Here is a 17,722-nt window from a genome sequence, read left to right on the forward strand (position 1 = left end):
ACTGTGTTCATCTTATCTTGTCAGATATCAGTCTCAGTGACAAAACTCCGGTGGAATACATGTGTGAAAAATCCGGTTAAAAGTTTATTCTTGTGGATGGACTAATCTTGTTATTTACATTTATTATAAGCCCTGTCTGCGATGTCGCTCAGACGTCCGATGGTGGCATACTTGCTATTTATATTTGTTATAAGCCATGTCTGTGATGTCGCTCAGACGTCCGACGGTGGCATACTTGTTATTTACATTGTGGCATTTCTTTTATAAGCCCCTTCTGTGATTTCGCTCAGACGTCCGACTGTGGCATTTCTTTTCAAAGCCCTTTATGTGATGTCGCTCAGACGTCCGACCGTGGCATTTCTTTTACAAGCCTTTTTTTGTGATGTCGCTCAGACGTCCGACTGTGGCATTTCTTTTATAAGCCCTTTCTGTGATGTCGCTCGGACGTCCGACTGTGGCATTTCTTTTACAAGCCCTTTATGTGATGTCGCTCAGACGTCCGACTGTGGCATTTCTTTTATAAGCCCTTTATGTGGTGTCGCTTAGACGCCCGACTGCGGCATGAATTTTATTTGTTTACCTTTCGAGGTGTCGCTCCAGACACGCGATCGGTTTTTAGTTATTTGTTTACTTATCAAGTTGTGCATAAATATCATTATTGGAATGAGCATCATTATTTTTGCTCATGACGCATTCATGCATGCATTTGTTATATCTTTTGTCCGACCTGTCTTGCGAGTACTTTCGAAGTACTCACCTGGCTTGTTGATTTGGCCAGATGTTAATGAAGGCGATCTCATGGATGAAGAGTTCAATAGCGAGTCTGACGCCTAGAGGAGTCCCAGTCAGTCCCGTGCGATCCTGTTTTGGTCATTGTATCATATCCGCTTCCGCCACCCCAGAATAAATTTATCGAGCCTCACTCCGACGCTCGATGAGATGCCAGTTAGGAGTCAAGTTATCCACCACCACTTTTATCTCGAGCTAGTAGCTTGCCACCACACCCCTGTGTCATAACCGACCTTATGTAGGATATTGGCGAGTTTGTAATAATTTGTTGAGTAGCCTCAGCTCAACCCTGTAATATATTTAATGCTACTGGTTCTCTATTTATCAAGTATTTGTCTACCAGTGAGGATGACTTTTTTTCCTATACTGGGATTAAAAGATCGGTATTTCTCAATAAGCATTTTATTGAAAAACCGGTCGTGACAAGAAAGCGTCGGCTCTATAAAGATGGAATGAAGTCCTCCCTCCTAGCCTTCGTTTCGACTGTGCTTCTAGCATTGTCGGAGGGCGTGTGGACGTTTGTTTTTGGCGATCTCGCAAAATCCGATCAATGTTTGTCTTCGGTGGACCCGTATCGTTCTTCTGTGGCCACGTGTCTACATGATGCATCGTTTTGATTTACATTTCTCTTCGTCGGCGGCGGTTATTGTTCTGGTGTGCTGGTCTTGTGTGGCCTTAGCATAATGACATCTAGATTGTGTACTACAATAAGGTTTACCCGGCTCCGGTGAGAGAGGGATAATGATGACGGCGCACCTCCAACTCGCTCCAGTGCTTGTAGTCGTTGCTAGGTGGTTTACAAATCTGGATGTAATTTTTACTCCTGGTCTCCTTTCTACTACTTTGACAGATAATGAATAGATTGTAAGTTTTTTCCAAAATAAGCGAGAGAGAAGAGCATGTTTTTTAGACAATGAGAGAGAACAACATGTGCACGCTAAAAAACTTGTGCACATGCTCGATGACTAGTATCAAACCAAAGCGGGCCATATGATGAATGACCCGGATAATGATCAAATTCTCACGTTCCGCCGCCGCCGCCGCTCTCATGCTTCTTCCTCGAAACCGGTATTGTTGATCCATAATCCCGAAGTTCGTCCCGCCTTATTCGAGCGTATCGTACATCACACCTCCATCTGGCTTCATCCAAGGTAACACGCTAATTTTTCCTGTTAGAGCATCTCCAATAAAAATACAAATTTTTTGAGATGTAAAATAGGAGATGTAGAATTTTACATCATCAAAAAATGCTTTTTAGATCTTCAAACAAGAGGCAACTCCAATAGAAAATGTATATTGTTGATATAAAACAACAACTTCAATAGAAGATGCAAATGGAGATGTAAAACAATACTTCAACTACTACTTCATTTGAATCATGTAAATTCAAACATAGCAAATTCAACTACTACTTGATTTCAAACATAATAATTAAACATAGTTCTAATTCGAGCTACTACATTCGTCAACTAATTCGAGCTACTACATTCATCAAGTTACTACTAGTAGTAGTAGTAGTTCGAAGTACTACTTGAACTACACCGAAGATAAAACTACTCATTGGAGCTCTTGGACTGCTCCCAGAACTCATCCTTGTCCGGGTCGTTGCACCCCTCGTCCTCCTCCTTCGAGTCACCCAAGTCCTCCTCCGAGGACTCGACGGGGATCGCTGTCAAGGGGCCGACCTCATCCTACTTCTTCTGCTCGGCGTCGTGCTTTCAGAAGTACTCATGCTCGGCCTGAACGTACTCCAGATTCTCCGTGCCAACCTCGCCATCTCTGCCTCATCACTATCGCCGGGACCGACGACAATGGTTGGCCTCTTCTTCACCTTCTTCTTCGGTATCTCCTCCATCCTAATGCCCTGCAGCACGAGCATCTCCGCATCCGCCTAGGTCTTGATCTCCAAGAAGTTAAGGCCGTCTTGGTCCTATCGGCACGCCACACTGCCACGTCTTAAGCACGCGTCACCTCGTGGACGGTGGGGTAGGTGCCGAGACAGAAGCGGCGGCTGTCATCAGAGAACTCCACGCCAAAATGGCCGGATGGCTTCATCTGCATGTTGTAGAACCCCATCTTGCTCTTGGGGAGCTTCTTCGGCGGCATGCGGCGGTCGGTGTGGTGCGGATCGGCTGCGGTGGTGCGGGGCTGCGGTGGTGTGAGGCAGCAGCGGGCGAGGCGGTCAGTGCAGAGGTCCAATCGAGCGGTGGTGGTGCGAAGATGCGGGCAGGGCGGTTGTGGTGGTGGAAATGAGCGGCGGCGAAAAAACGACTGATTCGCGGCGTGGGGCGATAGCCGGCGGTCGAAACACAGCGGAACCAGCGGCAAAGGTACTGGAGTGGACGGATCTGGCGCAGGGCGGCGGCGAGCGAGGCGGTTAGTGCGGAGGTCCAATCGAGCGGCGGGTGCGAGGATGTGGGCGGGGCGGGGCGGCTGTGGTGGTGGAAAAGAGTGGTTGCGGTGAAATCGAGTGGCGGCGAAAAAATGCCCGATTCGCGGCATCGGGCGGTGGCCGGCGGTCGAAACACGGCGGAACCGGCGGCGAAGGTACTGGAGTGGACGGGGCGGCGGCGGGGGGTGTGGCGGGCGGTGGCTGTGTGGCGAGGCGGTGGGAGGAAGAAGATGGGTGGGGGAGGAAATGGAACGGCAGTTGGCAGTTGGCGCGTGGCTGCCCTTTTTATATCTTCAATCGGTGATATGCAAATTTATAACTTGAGTCCACTAGTAGAAAAGAGGGCTTTGGTCCAGGCCGGGTTAGCCCATTAGTCCCGGTTCAGTCCAGAATCGGGACTAATGGGGGCATTAGTCCCGGTTCGTGAGCCCAGGGGGCCGGCAGGGCCACGTGGGCCATTTGTCCCGGTTCGTCTGTACCTTTTAGTCCCGGTTGGTGCCACGAACCGGGACTAAAGGGTGCGATGCCCATTAGTACCGGTTCGTGGCTAATGGGGTTTGAGGCATTAGTACCGGTTCATGGCACGAACCGGTACTAAAGGTCCCATTTTCAAACTCTACCCCCCCCCCCCAAGTGGATCGCCTTTTCAGTTTTAAAAAAATAAAAGAAAATGATGAAAATGTCAAAAAAAATAAAAGAAAATAAGTTTCCCATGTGATATGTGGTCTAGTTGTTGGGAAAATTTACAAATATGAATTTCGACTTTATTTGCAAAATCTCTCTAGAATTTAGTAAAATGGGCATAACTTTTGCATACGAACTCGGATTAAAAAGTTTTTTATATGAAAAATCATCTCCATAATAGGCACAGATTAACTAATATCAAGCTCACAACATGGCATCATAAAGTTAACAGAAAACTGGAACAACATATAGGCATGTTCATGGCAATGAAAACATATGTTGCAGAAATATATGAAGCATAAAAAGGCATGGCATGATATATCATAACATGTACAACAAAAGATGTCAAATAAGCATCTCCACATTATGCATGTATTAATTGATAGCATCAAGCAAACATGGCAACATGATATGACAGAAACAGACTTGACAACACATTAACAACAAGTAGCCCACTTCACAAGCTTGATGCACTCACTACAGAGCATATCAAAATACATGGACTGCATCAGTTCGAAGATGACATAGTTATGCTCCTAAAACATGTAGACATGATGCGAAAAAGAAAATAACACAAAAAGATATAAAAATGACAAATAGGCAAGTTATAACAGTTTTTAGCGGTTAACAGCAAAATGCACTTTTGCAACAGAGATTAAGATATCTATATGAACTCAAACAAGAAAGTAAGTGGCACCAACATGTAGACCATGAAGAGCAGAATATGTGCATATCAAGATCATCATCATAAGATCAATAGTTATAGCACTCACAAGGCACCTAAATAATGTTAACATGCAGCAGTTTTCGGCAGTTTATATCACTTAGCAGTTTTGCAACAACGATTAAGACATCAATATGAACAGTACCATGAATGAAATGCAGCCATCATGTAGAGCATCAAGAGATGAACATTTTAACATATTATACACTCAATTTGGAGCAACATGTATAAAGTTACATCATGTCAAACAAGCACACATGAGATGATATTTTCCAGGGACGAGTCATTTCAGAAAGAAAAAAAACAGAGGGCGCAAGTTAACTAAACAACGCCCGGGGCGGGATTTAGACGGAGGCTCACCCACGGGCCTGGCCCAGTTCGGTGAGGAGGCAGGCTGGCAGGGGCGCGTTGGGCCGGACGGGGCCCACACGTCGCGAGGGGGAGGCGGCCCAGGCGGGCTGTGAAGAGAGGGCTTGGGCTGAGGAGAGAGAAGAGAAGTGCAGCCCGGGAAGGGTTTTCGGAGACCGAAAACATCCGACGAATAAACCGGCAACGGTGCCGTTACGGATGATGGTTGGGCTATCAAACGGACTCCGAACGCGACAAAATTTGACAGGCGGTCTACCTACACTATAATAAGACCGCACACCAACTTTCACCCCATTCCAAGAACATTTTATGCCACTTATAAAATAATATTTCGGAGAAGTCGCGGGCGCGTGTGAGTGTGGTTGGGCTCGGAACGGACAAAGGAGAGAACCGGGAGGACCCGAATGGATGCAAGTTTGGAAAAACATGCAGATGAAATGCAGATGATGACATGGCAAAATGCAACACGCAAGCGGATGACATGGCAACGACCGAGAAAAACTGGAAGACACCTGGCGCATCGGTCTCGGGGTGGTACACTAGTCAACACTTGTTTTTAATATATTGTTGCTAGAGAAATTTGGTCAATAATTGTTGGGGCTTTTGGTATTTCCGTGTCTGCTTCTTTTATGTCATTATCTGCTTTCTAGAAGAGGAAAAAGTCAAGTGAGGTTGTTCATACTGCTACCTCTGCTACCTTGTCGAGCTTATGGCTTTTGTGCAACGATTTTGTCTTTCAGGGGCGAAATGGCGAAATATACGATGCATCATGGATCTAGTGGGAGCTATGATCAGATAATGGAAACTTCTGTGTTCGGACGTCCAGGTGCTCTACTTCTCTGGTGCTTAAGGCTTTTGGACCATCGAAGAGACAAATTGCTTAGAATAGCTTGGCGTGCATGATTTTGGTAGAGAGAGTGCTATTTTTGTGTGCTTCGTTGGAAAAATGTTATATTTTGCACTTCTCTCCTGTCTTGCAAGGAAAATGTAATAGGGTAGCTGCTAGGTGTTCGTGCTAGGTGTGGACGTGTGGTAGTCATCCCATGAAAGTCTTTGAACAGACCTTAGTGGCTACATCCACCAACTAGTATCTAAAAGATAATGTTGCTTGTGTTGCACTTGCACATATGCAAACATGATACATCAAAAGAAATATCACAGGGAAATATATTGCTCCTAAGTTGTTTTTCCCTATGAGCATCCGAAAAACACGGAAATAAACATCTTGCAAGACAAATCATGTGAAAACCTTGCTGATTTGTTCACCAAATGCCTACCAAATTCTACATTCAGATTTATGTTCATAAATTGGTATGTGATGACTTCAGGACTTGCAAGAATGAGGAGGAGTATCTTTCTGAATTGTTCCTGTTCAAACCTTCATATTACTAGCAAGATGCTCATGCGTTGCATGGAACATCAAGATGCATTTATATGAGTAGTTTATCTTATGAGAGAAAATGATGAACGGGGAAAGACCTTATTTGCAAATGTGGGGAGGGGTGCGGGTACCTTTTTGCAAAATTATCATTGTTTCCTTCCTATCCGTCAGATATAAATCGGACGGCCTATATTGCATAATGGCAGACACACCATCATCACCAACTCTGTTTTTTATAAGAGTAGAGATATTTCTTCTCCCTTTATGAGTTTATATTTCAGGTTCTCATCAAGATTTTTAATAAAGAATTGTTGGGGGAGAATCCTTCGAGTTGATGGTGCTATGATGGACATAGTTTCGAGACGATGGTACTACCTGAACAAGCCTAGATTAGTGGGAGTGTTAGGGTTAATTAAGCATGTTTAATTAATAGGGAATCTACCCTTATCCTAACCAACTTGCAGTTACATCCCTACGGAGACGTCTTGTCTGTTCGTTAGGAACATCCCTTTGTACCATCGCATCCTTTACGGACGTATATATTGTAACTTTTCCATCGATCAATACAAGAGTTGATCTGCGATACACTTCATACACTAAAGCATACCTACAGATCGTGAGACATCTCCTACCTTTTCGCTCGTGACCACCAGGGCATCGTTGGGTTTTCCTTGCCTCCAACCGGTGCCGCCGCTGGTCTCCCTCATTTTCTGTGGCCTTAGAGCCAGTGGCGAAGCTTAGTGCAACCCTGCAAGGGGACACGGCCCTCCAGGTTTGAGTAAATTAGTGAAGAAAATTTTTCTGGGACAACACTGATTAGAGGAAACAGTCTGCTTGCCCCCCCCCCCCCCCCCCCCCCCCAAATGTTCATATTTTCTAATTGCCCCCCCATTGACCCTTGTCAAGCTCCGCCACTGCTTAGAGCCACGGAGGCGCGGTGGATCGCAACCTTTGCTCGCGGGAGGGCTATGTTTTTATATGTTTCTTTTTTAGTTTTTTAGGATTTGTGTCTTCTGAGAGACAAGAAAGCGTCGACTATATAAAGATGGAATGAAGTCCTCCCTCCTAGCCTCCGTTTCGACGGTGCTTCTAGCATCGTCGGAGGACGTGTGGAGGTTTGTTTTTGGCGGATCTCGCAAAATCCGATCAACGTTTGTCTTCGGAGGACCCGTATGGATCCGGTCTTCGTTCTTCTGTGGCCACGTGTCCACATGATGCATCGTTTTGATTTACATTTCTCTTCGTCGGCGGCGGTTATTGTTCTGGTGTGCTGGTCTTGTGTGGTCTTAGCATAACGACCTCTAGATTGTGTACTACAATATGGTTTACCCGGCTTGGGTGAGAGAGGGATGATGATGACGGCGCACCTCCAACTCGCTTCAGTGCTTGTAGTCGTTGCTAGGTGGTTTACAAATCTGGATGTAATTTTTACTCCTGGTCTCCTTTCTACTACTTTGACAGATGATGAATAGATTGTAAGCTTTTTCCAAAATAAGCGAGAGAGAAGAGCATGTTTTTTAGACAATGAGAGAGAAGAACATGTGCACGCTAAAAAACTTGTGCACATGCTCGATGACTAGTATCAAACCAAAGCGGGCCATATGATGAATGACCCGGATAATGATCAAATTCTCATGATCCGCTGCCGCCGCCGCTCTCATGCTTCTTCCTCGAAACCGGTATTGTCGATCCATAATTCTGAAGTTCGTCCCGCCTTATTCGAGCGTACCGTACATCACACCTCCATCCGGCTTCATCCAAGGTAACACGCTAATTTTTCCTATTAGAGCATCTCCAATAAAAATACAAATTTTTAGAGATGTAAAATAGGAGATGTAGAATTTTACATCTTCAAAAATTGGTTGGTCTCTTCTTCACCTTCTTCTTCGGTATCTCCTCCATCCTAATGCCCTGTAGCACGAGCATCTCCGCATCCGCCTAGGTCTTGATCTCCAAGAAGTTAAGGTCGTCTTGGGCCTATCGGCACGGCACATTGCCACGTCTTAAGCACGCGTGACCTCGTGGACGGTGGGGTAGGTGCCGAGCCATAAGCGGCGGCTGTCATCAGAGAACTCCACACCGAAATGGCCGGATGGCTTCGTCTGCACGCTGTAGAACCCCGTCTTGCTCTTCGGGAGCTTCTTCGGTGGCATGCGATGGTCGGTGCGGTGCGGATCGGCTGCGGTGGTGCGGGGCTACGGTGGTGTGAGGCGACAGCGGGCGAGGCGGTCAGTGCGGAGGTCCAATTGAGCAACGGTGGTGCGAAGATGCGGGCGAGGCGGTTGTGGTGGTGGAAATGAGCGGCGGTGAAAAAACGACCGATTCGCGACGTGGGGCGGTAGCCGGCGGTCGAAACACGGCGGAACCGGCGGCGGAGGTATTGGAGTGGATGGATCTGGCGCGGGGCGGCGGCGGGCGAGGCGGTTAGTGCGGAGGTCCAATCGAGCGGCGGGTGCGAGGATGCGGGCGGGGCGGGGCGGCTGTGGTGGTGGAAAAGAGCGGTTGCGGTGAAATCAAGTGGCGGCGAAAAAACGCCTGATTCGTAGCATGAGGTGGTGGCCGGCGGTCGAAACACGGCGGAACCGGCGGCGGAGGTACTGGAGTGGACGGGTCTGGCGTGGGGCGGCGACGGGGGGTGTGGCGGGTGGTGGCTGTGTGGCGGGGCGGTGGGAGGAAGAAGATGGGTGGGGGAGGAAATGGAACGGCAGTTGGCAGTTGGCGCGTGGCTGCCCTTTTTATATCTTCAATCGGTGAGATGCAAATTTATAACTTGAGGTCACTAGTAGAAAAGAGGGCTTTGGTCCAGGCCGGGTTAGCCCATTAGTCCCGGTTCATTCCAGAACCGGGACTAATGGGGGCATTAGTCCCGGTTCGTGAGCCCAGGGGGCCGGCCGGGCCACGTGGGCCATTTGTCTCGGTTCGTCTGGACCTTTTAATCCCGGTTGGTGCCACGAACCGGGACTAAAGGGTGCGATGCCCATTAGTAACCGGTACTGAAGGTTAGACCTTTAGTCCCGGTTCGAGCCACCAACCGGTACTAATGGGGTTTGAGGCATTAGTACCGGTTCATGGCACGAACCGGTACTAAAGGTCCCAGTTTCAAACTCTACCCCCCGGATCGTCTTTTCAGTTTAAAAAAAATAAAAGAAAATGATGAAAATGTCAAAAAAATAAAAGAAAATAAGTTTCCCATGTGATATGTGGTCTAGTTGTTGGGAAAATTTACAAATATGAATTTCAACTTTATTTGCAAAATCTCTCTAGAATTTAGTAAAATGGGCATAACTTTTGCATACGAACTCGGATTAAAAAGTTTTTTATATGAAAAATCATCTACTCGAAAAGTTACATCCAAATTTAACCAGGGGAACCCTGTTAAACATTTTCAAAATCCTCAAAAATCTAACAGAAAAAAGTTATGGGGCTTTTAAGATCTGGAGGCAAAAAAATTCATCAAATTTCAGTTTTTTTTTATTTTTGATAAATCTGGTCAAACTACTTATTCAAGAAGTATTAGTGTTACTAAATAATTATTCAAGAATATTAGTGTTACTAAATAATTATTTCAGTTTTTTTGAATTTTGGTCAAATCTGGTCAAACTATGGTCAAACTGTGGTCAAACTGTGGTCAAACAATGGTCAAACTAATTATTCGAGAAATATTAGTGTTACTAACTATTAGTGTTATTTTTTAGAACAATAGTTTCAAACTCAAACAGTGAAATGTGTGACTTCATGTTCAAGCTAAATTCCTGAGGTTAATAGGATTGACATCTTACTATTGTCAGGAAAACGACAAGTGCAGACTTCGAAACGAGGGAGAATAGAATAAGCGTGCTCAGGCTGGAGTAGTGAGAGGATGGGTGACCGTCCGAGAAGATCTGGAGGCAAAAAAATTCATCAAATTTCAGTTTTTTTTTTATTTTTGATAAATCTGGTCAAACTACTTATTCAAGAAGTATTAGTGTTACTAAATAATTATTCAAGAATATTAGTGTTACTAAATAATTATTTCAGTTTTTTTGAATTTTGGTCAAATCTGGTCAAACTATGGTCAAACTGTGGTCAAACTGTGGTCAAACAATGGTCAAACTAATTATTCGAGAAATATTAGTGTTACTAACTATTAGTGTTATTTTTTAGAACAATAGTTTCAAACTCAAACAGTGAAATGTGTGACTTCATGTTCAAGCTAAATTCCTGAGGTTAATAGGATTGACATCTTACTATTGTCAGGAAAACGACAAGTGCAGACTTCGAAACGAGGGAGAATAGAATAAGCGTGCTCAGGCTGGAGTAGTGAGAGGATGGGTGACCGTCCGAGAAGTTAGATAATGAGGGGTGATTAGAGGTTAAATTGAGGAGTGGTGAGGGGTGATTAGAGATGAGAGGTTAAAATAATTCAGAAATTTAAAAATCAAGGCAGCGGCCACGTGGAGAGCCTTTAGTTCCGGTTCGTGTAAGAACCGGAACTAAAGGGGGAGGCTTTAGTGACGACCCTTTAGTCCCGGTTCCCTTATGAACCGGGAATAAAAACCCTTTTTCTACTAGTGGGTGTTGTACTTTACATCTTCTAAAGGTGAAGATATAAATTTTTGCATTTACATTATCGGTTTGGGCTCTGAAGATGCAAAAGTTAGGTATTTTTACATCTACATATAATATCTTCTATTGGGATCCTCTTCGTTTTTCGTCCAGTAGAAGTCGAGAGTTGAGACTCCGGAGAGAGCTCGAAGGAGGCCAGTGCCAGGGCAGATCCGGCGATGCGCCGCCAGTTCATCAACCTGGTGCTGGGCTGCCACAAGACCCGATCCTTCGTCCTGCACCGCATCAGGTCCTCAAGCCTCTTCCACCCAAAGAAACGAACAGCCGGCACATCGTCGCCGCCGCCACAGGTGGAAGAGGCCGCGCTGCCGAAACCCGCGCTGTCGTTCGGCCTTCTCCGCAAGGAATGCCTCCCAGGCGGGACCTCAATGTTCATGCCTTTTGGCGGCGGCGGGGACGGGATCCTCGGCGTAGACCCGAGCGGCGACGTGCTGGCCTACGACGCCCGCATGAACAACGTCAGGATCATGCCGACCCCGTCGCCTTCAACGTCGGCGACGCCCTCTACCTCCTGGAGAGGCGCCCCAGCAAGTCTGGTCGTCGGACCAACCAGCCCAGCTTCCAAGTTCTCAAGCACGGCGATCCTCCGGAGGACGTCTACGTGTTCCCGAGGTGGCACTGGCGCTCCCTCCGGCCCCCTCCCTACGTGAACGCCGCCGGGTACGAGCCCTCGGGCGCCGCCGCGATCGGCGCCTCCACGCTGGTCGGCGATGACATCTGGGTGTCCGCCGGGGGCATCGGCACCTACGCCTTCGACACCGCCAAGCGCAGGTGGAGCAAGGCCGGCGGCTGGTAGCTCCCGTTCTGCGGCGGCGCCGAGTACTCCCCCGAGCTCGGCCTCTGGTTCGGCCTCTCGTCTCGATACAAGAAGAAGCTCTTCTGCGCCGCAGACCTCTCGGCGGCGGCGGGTGCTTCCGGTGCGCCCGAGCTGTGCCATGTCTGGAGGAAGGAGCTTGCCGCCAACCCTGAGGACTGGGAGCTGCTGGACTCCTCCCTCATGCATGTCGGCGACGCCAGGTTCTGCGTCGCCAGGTTCTACCACGTGTATGCAGATGAAGGGTGCCCTATTGCAACGGAGAAATTCGCAGTCTTCACCGGCGTGGAGGTGCAGCGCTGCAATGGTGGGGGGATCAAGATGGTCAGGCACAAATCCATACGCTACGAAATTGACGCCTATATCCACTGGGTGTTTTGGGGGGGGGGGGGGGGGGGGGGGGGGGGGGGGAGGGAGCTTTTGATGCAAGGATTCTTCAAGTTGCACCGGTTTTTGGACGTTGCTTTTGCTCAAACCAATCAGGCGCATACACATAACGAATCGACAGTCAGTCGCAAAGGCGGGACAAAACCTCAACGAACTCAAATCACTGCAATCATACACTTAAAATGAATGGGTGCACCTGAATCCGCATTATCATAAATAAAATGGACAAATGTTTACATACATGGTACATCATCTCAGTCCCCTAAACCTACAACAAAGGCACTATCACATCATCATCACAGTACACTTTCAGCAGCAATGGCGTCTATCTCCTCTTTAAAATCGAACAGCAATGGCAACAACTCACGCTACACATTCCCACTGCCGGGTAATTTTACAATTTGGCTCGAATGCCTTATTGCACTTCTCCAGAAATCTGACACAAATTCCAATGTAACACTGCTACAGCCAAGTCATGTAAGTATAGCCTCCGTTCTCACCTGGGCCTGGGTCGTGCTGAGAAACCAAGATTTGATTTTGGGCCAAGGCCTAGAGCAGGCACAACCCAAATTGCATAGCTAAACCATCGGAGCCTCCTCGTTGTTGCCCAGCTTTTTCGTCACCATATCATAAACCGTATCGACTTTGGTAGGATCGACTTTAAACAATACACGGGCATCTTCCTTCTTGATGACATTGCCCTTGAACATCTCCTGCATCAGCACCTCCTGCATTCTCAGATAATGACTCGGTAGCAATCTGTTCTGACAGCACAGAAGTTTTTCCTGAAATAGAGAAGACGGGTTGTTTCGTTATTGTAGCACAAGAACCAAAAGTACGAACAAGGCGGCGTCAAGAATAAGCAAGCAGTGTCCTTACACTGGCGCTTAATAGCTCTGCCCCAGGAAGACCAACAATGTCCCAATCATCCCATTGCTTAGCGCTTGTAGGTCCTGTGCTTTTTGGAGAATCCCTACCACCAGCATCCAAAATGGCACTGCCTTTCTTAAGATCCAAACTCCCATCAGTCTCAACTTTCATAGGCCGATTTGTTTTGTGTCCTGATTTACTATTTGAAATAAGCTGGCCACTTTCCTTGGCTTTCAGGGCATTCGCCTCATACTCCTTTCTCCTCTTTTGCTCTATGTGTATCTTGGCTTCAGCCAGTGTACGGCAACCAGCTGAACGACATTCCTGGCATTAAGAAAATAAAATTATGTAATGTGAAGTTAAGGATTTGAATTTAAGAAAAGAAAGCAAACATAAAAGTATGGCCATGTAAACTTTGGGGAAAGTAAAACACCTGAAGCTCTTGAATCCTCCTCCGGATTTTTCGCTCTTCAATAACACTCCTAACAAGTGCTTCATGTTCCTCCTTTGAAAGGAAACGCATGAAAACTTTGTACCGATGGTAAACTTCCTTGTCTTCATTTGTTAGATCCTTCTCCAAAGGATTAGGATATAGTAAATTTCTTTCCAGTATGAACTCTTTTCTCCTTTTTCTTTCATCAAGCCTACGAAGGATAGAAAAGGTTCTCTCACATCTAATACTCTTTGTGTCATTAAAGATTAAACATGGTCTGCTGGGGTTATTAATGAAGTCATACAAGCAGAACTATTTGTGCAAATCAACTAGCAACTAAAGCAATAGGAAGTATGGAGCCCTTTTCATCTGATGAATATTACTTAGTAGGAGCAACGAATAAGGTGCTGCCATGATTCTTCTCAAAATTTGAGGCATAAACTCAATGTAAGTTACTGCAATAAAAATAATATTTACTACAAACATAATTTTTCATCATTGATGTTAACAAACCTTGACAAGTAAATACGCAACACACGTAGCTTCAGTTCACGATCAGTTTCCGAATCAGTTTCTTTAAATTCCATCTCTGCAAGGGCTTGTTCAGCATCATTATCATACTCTGGGTCAAATTCATGTCTCTTTGCATTGTACCCACTCAATTCAGTTAAAGAAGGCCCCTCATCTGCAGAATATCTGGGTTTTTTCACGCCAATACTTCTATCCATATGACCATCTGGCACACGCAAATTGAACAGAACAAATTTCAATATATGATAGTGCAGGAATCTGAAGAAATATAGTTGATTATCACAAATAGAAAGCAACTGCTTCCAGATCTATCTTTGGTAATATTTTGCAGATGGTATAAATTTCTAAAATATATAAGATCTTTGAGGATAAAAAAATGACTTTGTAATTGTGAAGCATGTCTCAAAGGGTGATATCTTAGGAAACCATAATAAGGAGTGTTTTATTTTGATTTAACCTGGCACCTGTCAGTGGTAATTGAACAATAAATGGACATTATTACTGATGGGAAGGCAAAGATTGACAATGAACGAATAACTGAAAATAGAAAATAGCCCAAATGCATCCATCTGGTCACCCATCAATGGTTTATATATGATCATACCTTCGACTTTAGATAGATTAGCACTATCTTTAAAATGCCCAACAGTTGAAGCTTTCTTATTTGCACCTGAGGCAGATTCAACGCATTAGCATAATCTGAATCATATTCTAATGACATAGACAGAGAAAATATTTATGATTGGATCTGTCAAATTCCAAAACATACCACCAGGTATGTGCGAAGGTGATCGACTGGCTGGACCTTCTCCAAGTGCATCTTCCATCCTATGCAAGGTATGAAGGTAATGGTCAGTAAGTAGCCTATTGCAAAGTTCATACCTGGTTATAAATATTCTAGAGCAAGAACAGCATACTTGACCCTGGAGGGAGAAAACGGTGACTCTGCCTTAGGTGTCAAATCCCCTGATAACAGTGGAATTCCTACATGAGAAAAGAAAGGAAACATGAGATCAAGACAATCAAATAAGTGAGATATCATATCTTAATCCTTTACTGCCATTCTTCTTCATGTGATGGAGGGAACTACTCAGCATGTACTTTTTAGCACCCTCACATTCCGAGCCATTACCAACAGAATAATATTCTGCAGAACCTTTCTGTTATTTCATTATATTAGCTCATGCACTTCTGCAGATTCTTGTGTTCATGTCTGTGGTTCTGTGCATACGGATAAGTTTTTTATATTAATAGTTAAGATATCAGAAGGGCAGAAACAACGCTACTGAATATACTGTTATATCATTCTTGAAGACCAGATCTGTGCAACCAAAAACCAACTAAGATTCTCATCTCCTATGAGAAATTGATATTTAGTAACATATGTCAGCCTTCAAAATTCAAACCCAGCTTGTGTCACCAATTAGATCAAATATTCAAGAGAAATTACAATATTTGGTTCCAGACTAAATAGATTTTCTTTGTCACCTTAAAAGATGTGACCATGACTTACCTTTTTTACTCTCACCCTGTACTTTAGCCATGGCAAGAAGTTCCTTCCTATTCTTGCCATTAACATGAGACATGTCCTACAATGATGAGGTAGCATTGAATTAAGTATCAACTGTTTTCAACTCAACAAATGAACAGGTAGACAAAATGATTACCGGAAGGGGATAACAAGGTGAGTTCATATATGCAGTAGTATAATGCTCAATGCACTGTGCCTTGCTCTTGGTACCAACATGCTCCGCAACTTCAGCCCAGTTTCCCAGACCATACATTTCAATTCCCTACAATTATTAGAGTCAGAACCCACCACCCAGAAAGTGAACAGAACAGATGGATACAGAAAATACCTCTAGAAGAAGGATTTCCTCATCCGCATTCCAATCTGGACAAATTAGTGGAAAAGATAGGTTGTCCTGTTGCAAAAATTCGGTTAAGTTAAAGGATGCAACAGACAAGGCAAGCACTGACAATACAAAATACTTGGAAGTGCTAAGGTGGAAAGTGGTTTCTTTTTTCCTCTTCCCTTTTCTTTATGAGAACTCTCCTCAAGATGACCTGGGTGTGCATGTATTAAGCGCCATATAGCCAGTTGCAATCAAGATGGTTGAGTAGAGAACCATGTTGATCCAAACATATGATCTGAGTTCACACATCAGCTGATGACTGACACTTGTAAGCGTACTCAAGTTAAGAAGGATGAAGCCTGAATGTGATGGGAATACACTAAGACAGTGGTTGTGTGGGTTGATTCAACCTTGGAGTGTCACATTTCATCTTTTGGGTTTCCCGCCTTTTTGACCAAGTAACAATCAGTTCAGACTTAATCAGTTCAGACTTACTATTCGAAGTGACATGTGAGATGCTAGGACAAATTTGAGGAACCATGCTATACCAGCACAGGTACTAACAGCCTGTTAAGTTCACTGGAGTTCAGATGTGGTAACTCCACTGTTCTATAACACTAGCATTAACATCTGTTACTGCGGCTTCTCGACACTAGTTAGTCAGCTAAGCATGCATTTGCACACTATTAAGCTAAGTGAGCATTGGACACTGACCATAACCCTGTAGGGGTGGTTGCTCCGATGCGGAGTGACCTCAGCTCCGACGGAGAAGCACTCGACGCAGAGGTCAAAGTCGGGGCACTTGGAGCACTTGAACCGGATCTTCCCGGACAGGTCCTTGTTGCAGTAGTTGCAGTGGTACAGCGCCTTCTTGCCGTCGCCGGCTCCCCCGCACGCCGCGGAGAGCGAGTCCGACGCATCCCCGGTCGAGGCGACCCTCCTCCGCTTCGACCTGCAACGAACGGACAACGCATTACACCATTCGCTCGCTCGCAGCCAAGCAAGAGCGAAATGCGAAGCGGCGGGCAGAGGGGGGGCCAGCGGGACCTGTGGTTGGTGTCGTCGTCGCCGGAATTGGGCACCCCGCGGGACCGGCCCATCGCGGACCAAACCCTAGCGCAAACCCCTCGAAACCCTAACCCTAGCTCGAGCGGGGATCCGCTACCACGCCGCGGCCGGCCGCATCGAGCTGAGCAGAGCTGGGTGGGGGGGTGATCCGGGCGGGGGCGCGGGTTAGGGGGACCGGGGGCGCCGGGGGATCTGCGGCGCGGCGGGGGTCGGGATTTGGCTGGGGCGGGGAGTCGGGGGGAAGACGACCACCATGGGCGACCGCGACGCAGCTACAGATCAGAGCCAGTAGTAGAGTCGGACTAGTATACTGCCGGCGCCAGATCTGGGCCGTCCATCTGAGGTATCGGACGGCTGACGCCCCTCCGTGGACAAATCAGGGGGATATCTCTTGCAGCCGCTCTGAAGCTTCGGGCTAGAGCTGATCTGATTAGCACGAAGAGTTTTCGGTGCAGAAATTCGTTACAGCAGACGCGACCCGCCTCAAACTCCTAGTCGGACGGCCTTCAGTGACCGCTCACAGAAAAAAAAACTAGACAGACAACGTCCGGACTGACCGACACCCCTCATATCCAGTCCAAATAGCGAACCAACCTGTGATTGTATGGTTAGAGGGACTGTGGTATCCCCAGCCCATCAGGGTTCAAGTCCAGCTGCTTGCATTTATTCCTGGATTTATTTCAGGATTTTTGGCGATGCGCATTAGTGGAAGGAGACGTTCCCGTGATGACGAGGTGCCTACGGTGACTTTTTGTAAATTTAAAGATGATATGTCGGCTCAGTCTTTCGAAGGTGCTCATAGGGGTAGAGTGTGCGTGT

At 46.2% G+C, this 17,722-nt stretch overlaps 1 protein-coding gene across 1 annotated transcript; it reads right to left on the reverse strand.

Moving 5' to 3' along the window:
* Positions 1 to 12,336: 12,336 nt before the first annotated feature.
* Positions 12,337 to 17,172, reverse strand: LOC123113338 (transcriptional adapter ADA2). The gene is made up of 12 exons (XM_044534549.1): positions 16,883 to 17,172; positions 16,550 to 16,787; positions 15,839 to 15,904; positions 15,647 to 15,772; positions 15,493 to 15,568; positions 14,897 to 14,963; positions 14,749 to 14,807; positions 14,584 to 14,649; positions 13,962 to 14,184; positions 13,449 to 13,659; positions 13,025 to 13,339; positions 12,337 to 12,930 (listed from the first exon to the last, which is right to left on the reverse strand). Exons 1-12 carry the CDS (start codon positions 16,933 to 16,935, stop codon positions 12,724 to 12,726), a joined length of 1,707 nt encoding a protein of 568 aa, XP_044390484.1. The 5' UTR covers positions 16,936 to 17,172; the 3' UTR covers positions 12,337 to 12,723.
* Positions 17,173 to 17,722: the final 550 nt, after the last annotated feature.

Source organism: Triticum aestivum, chromosome 5B (assembly GCF_018294505.1).
Source record: "Triticum aestivum cultivar Chinese Spring chromosome 5B, IWGSC CS RefSeq v2.1, whole genome shotgun sequence".
Classification (NCBI taxonomy): Eukaryota; Viridiplantae; Streptophyta; class Magnoliopsida; order Poales; family Poaceae; genus Triticum; species Triticum aestivum.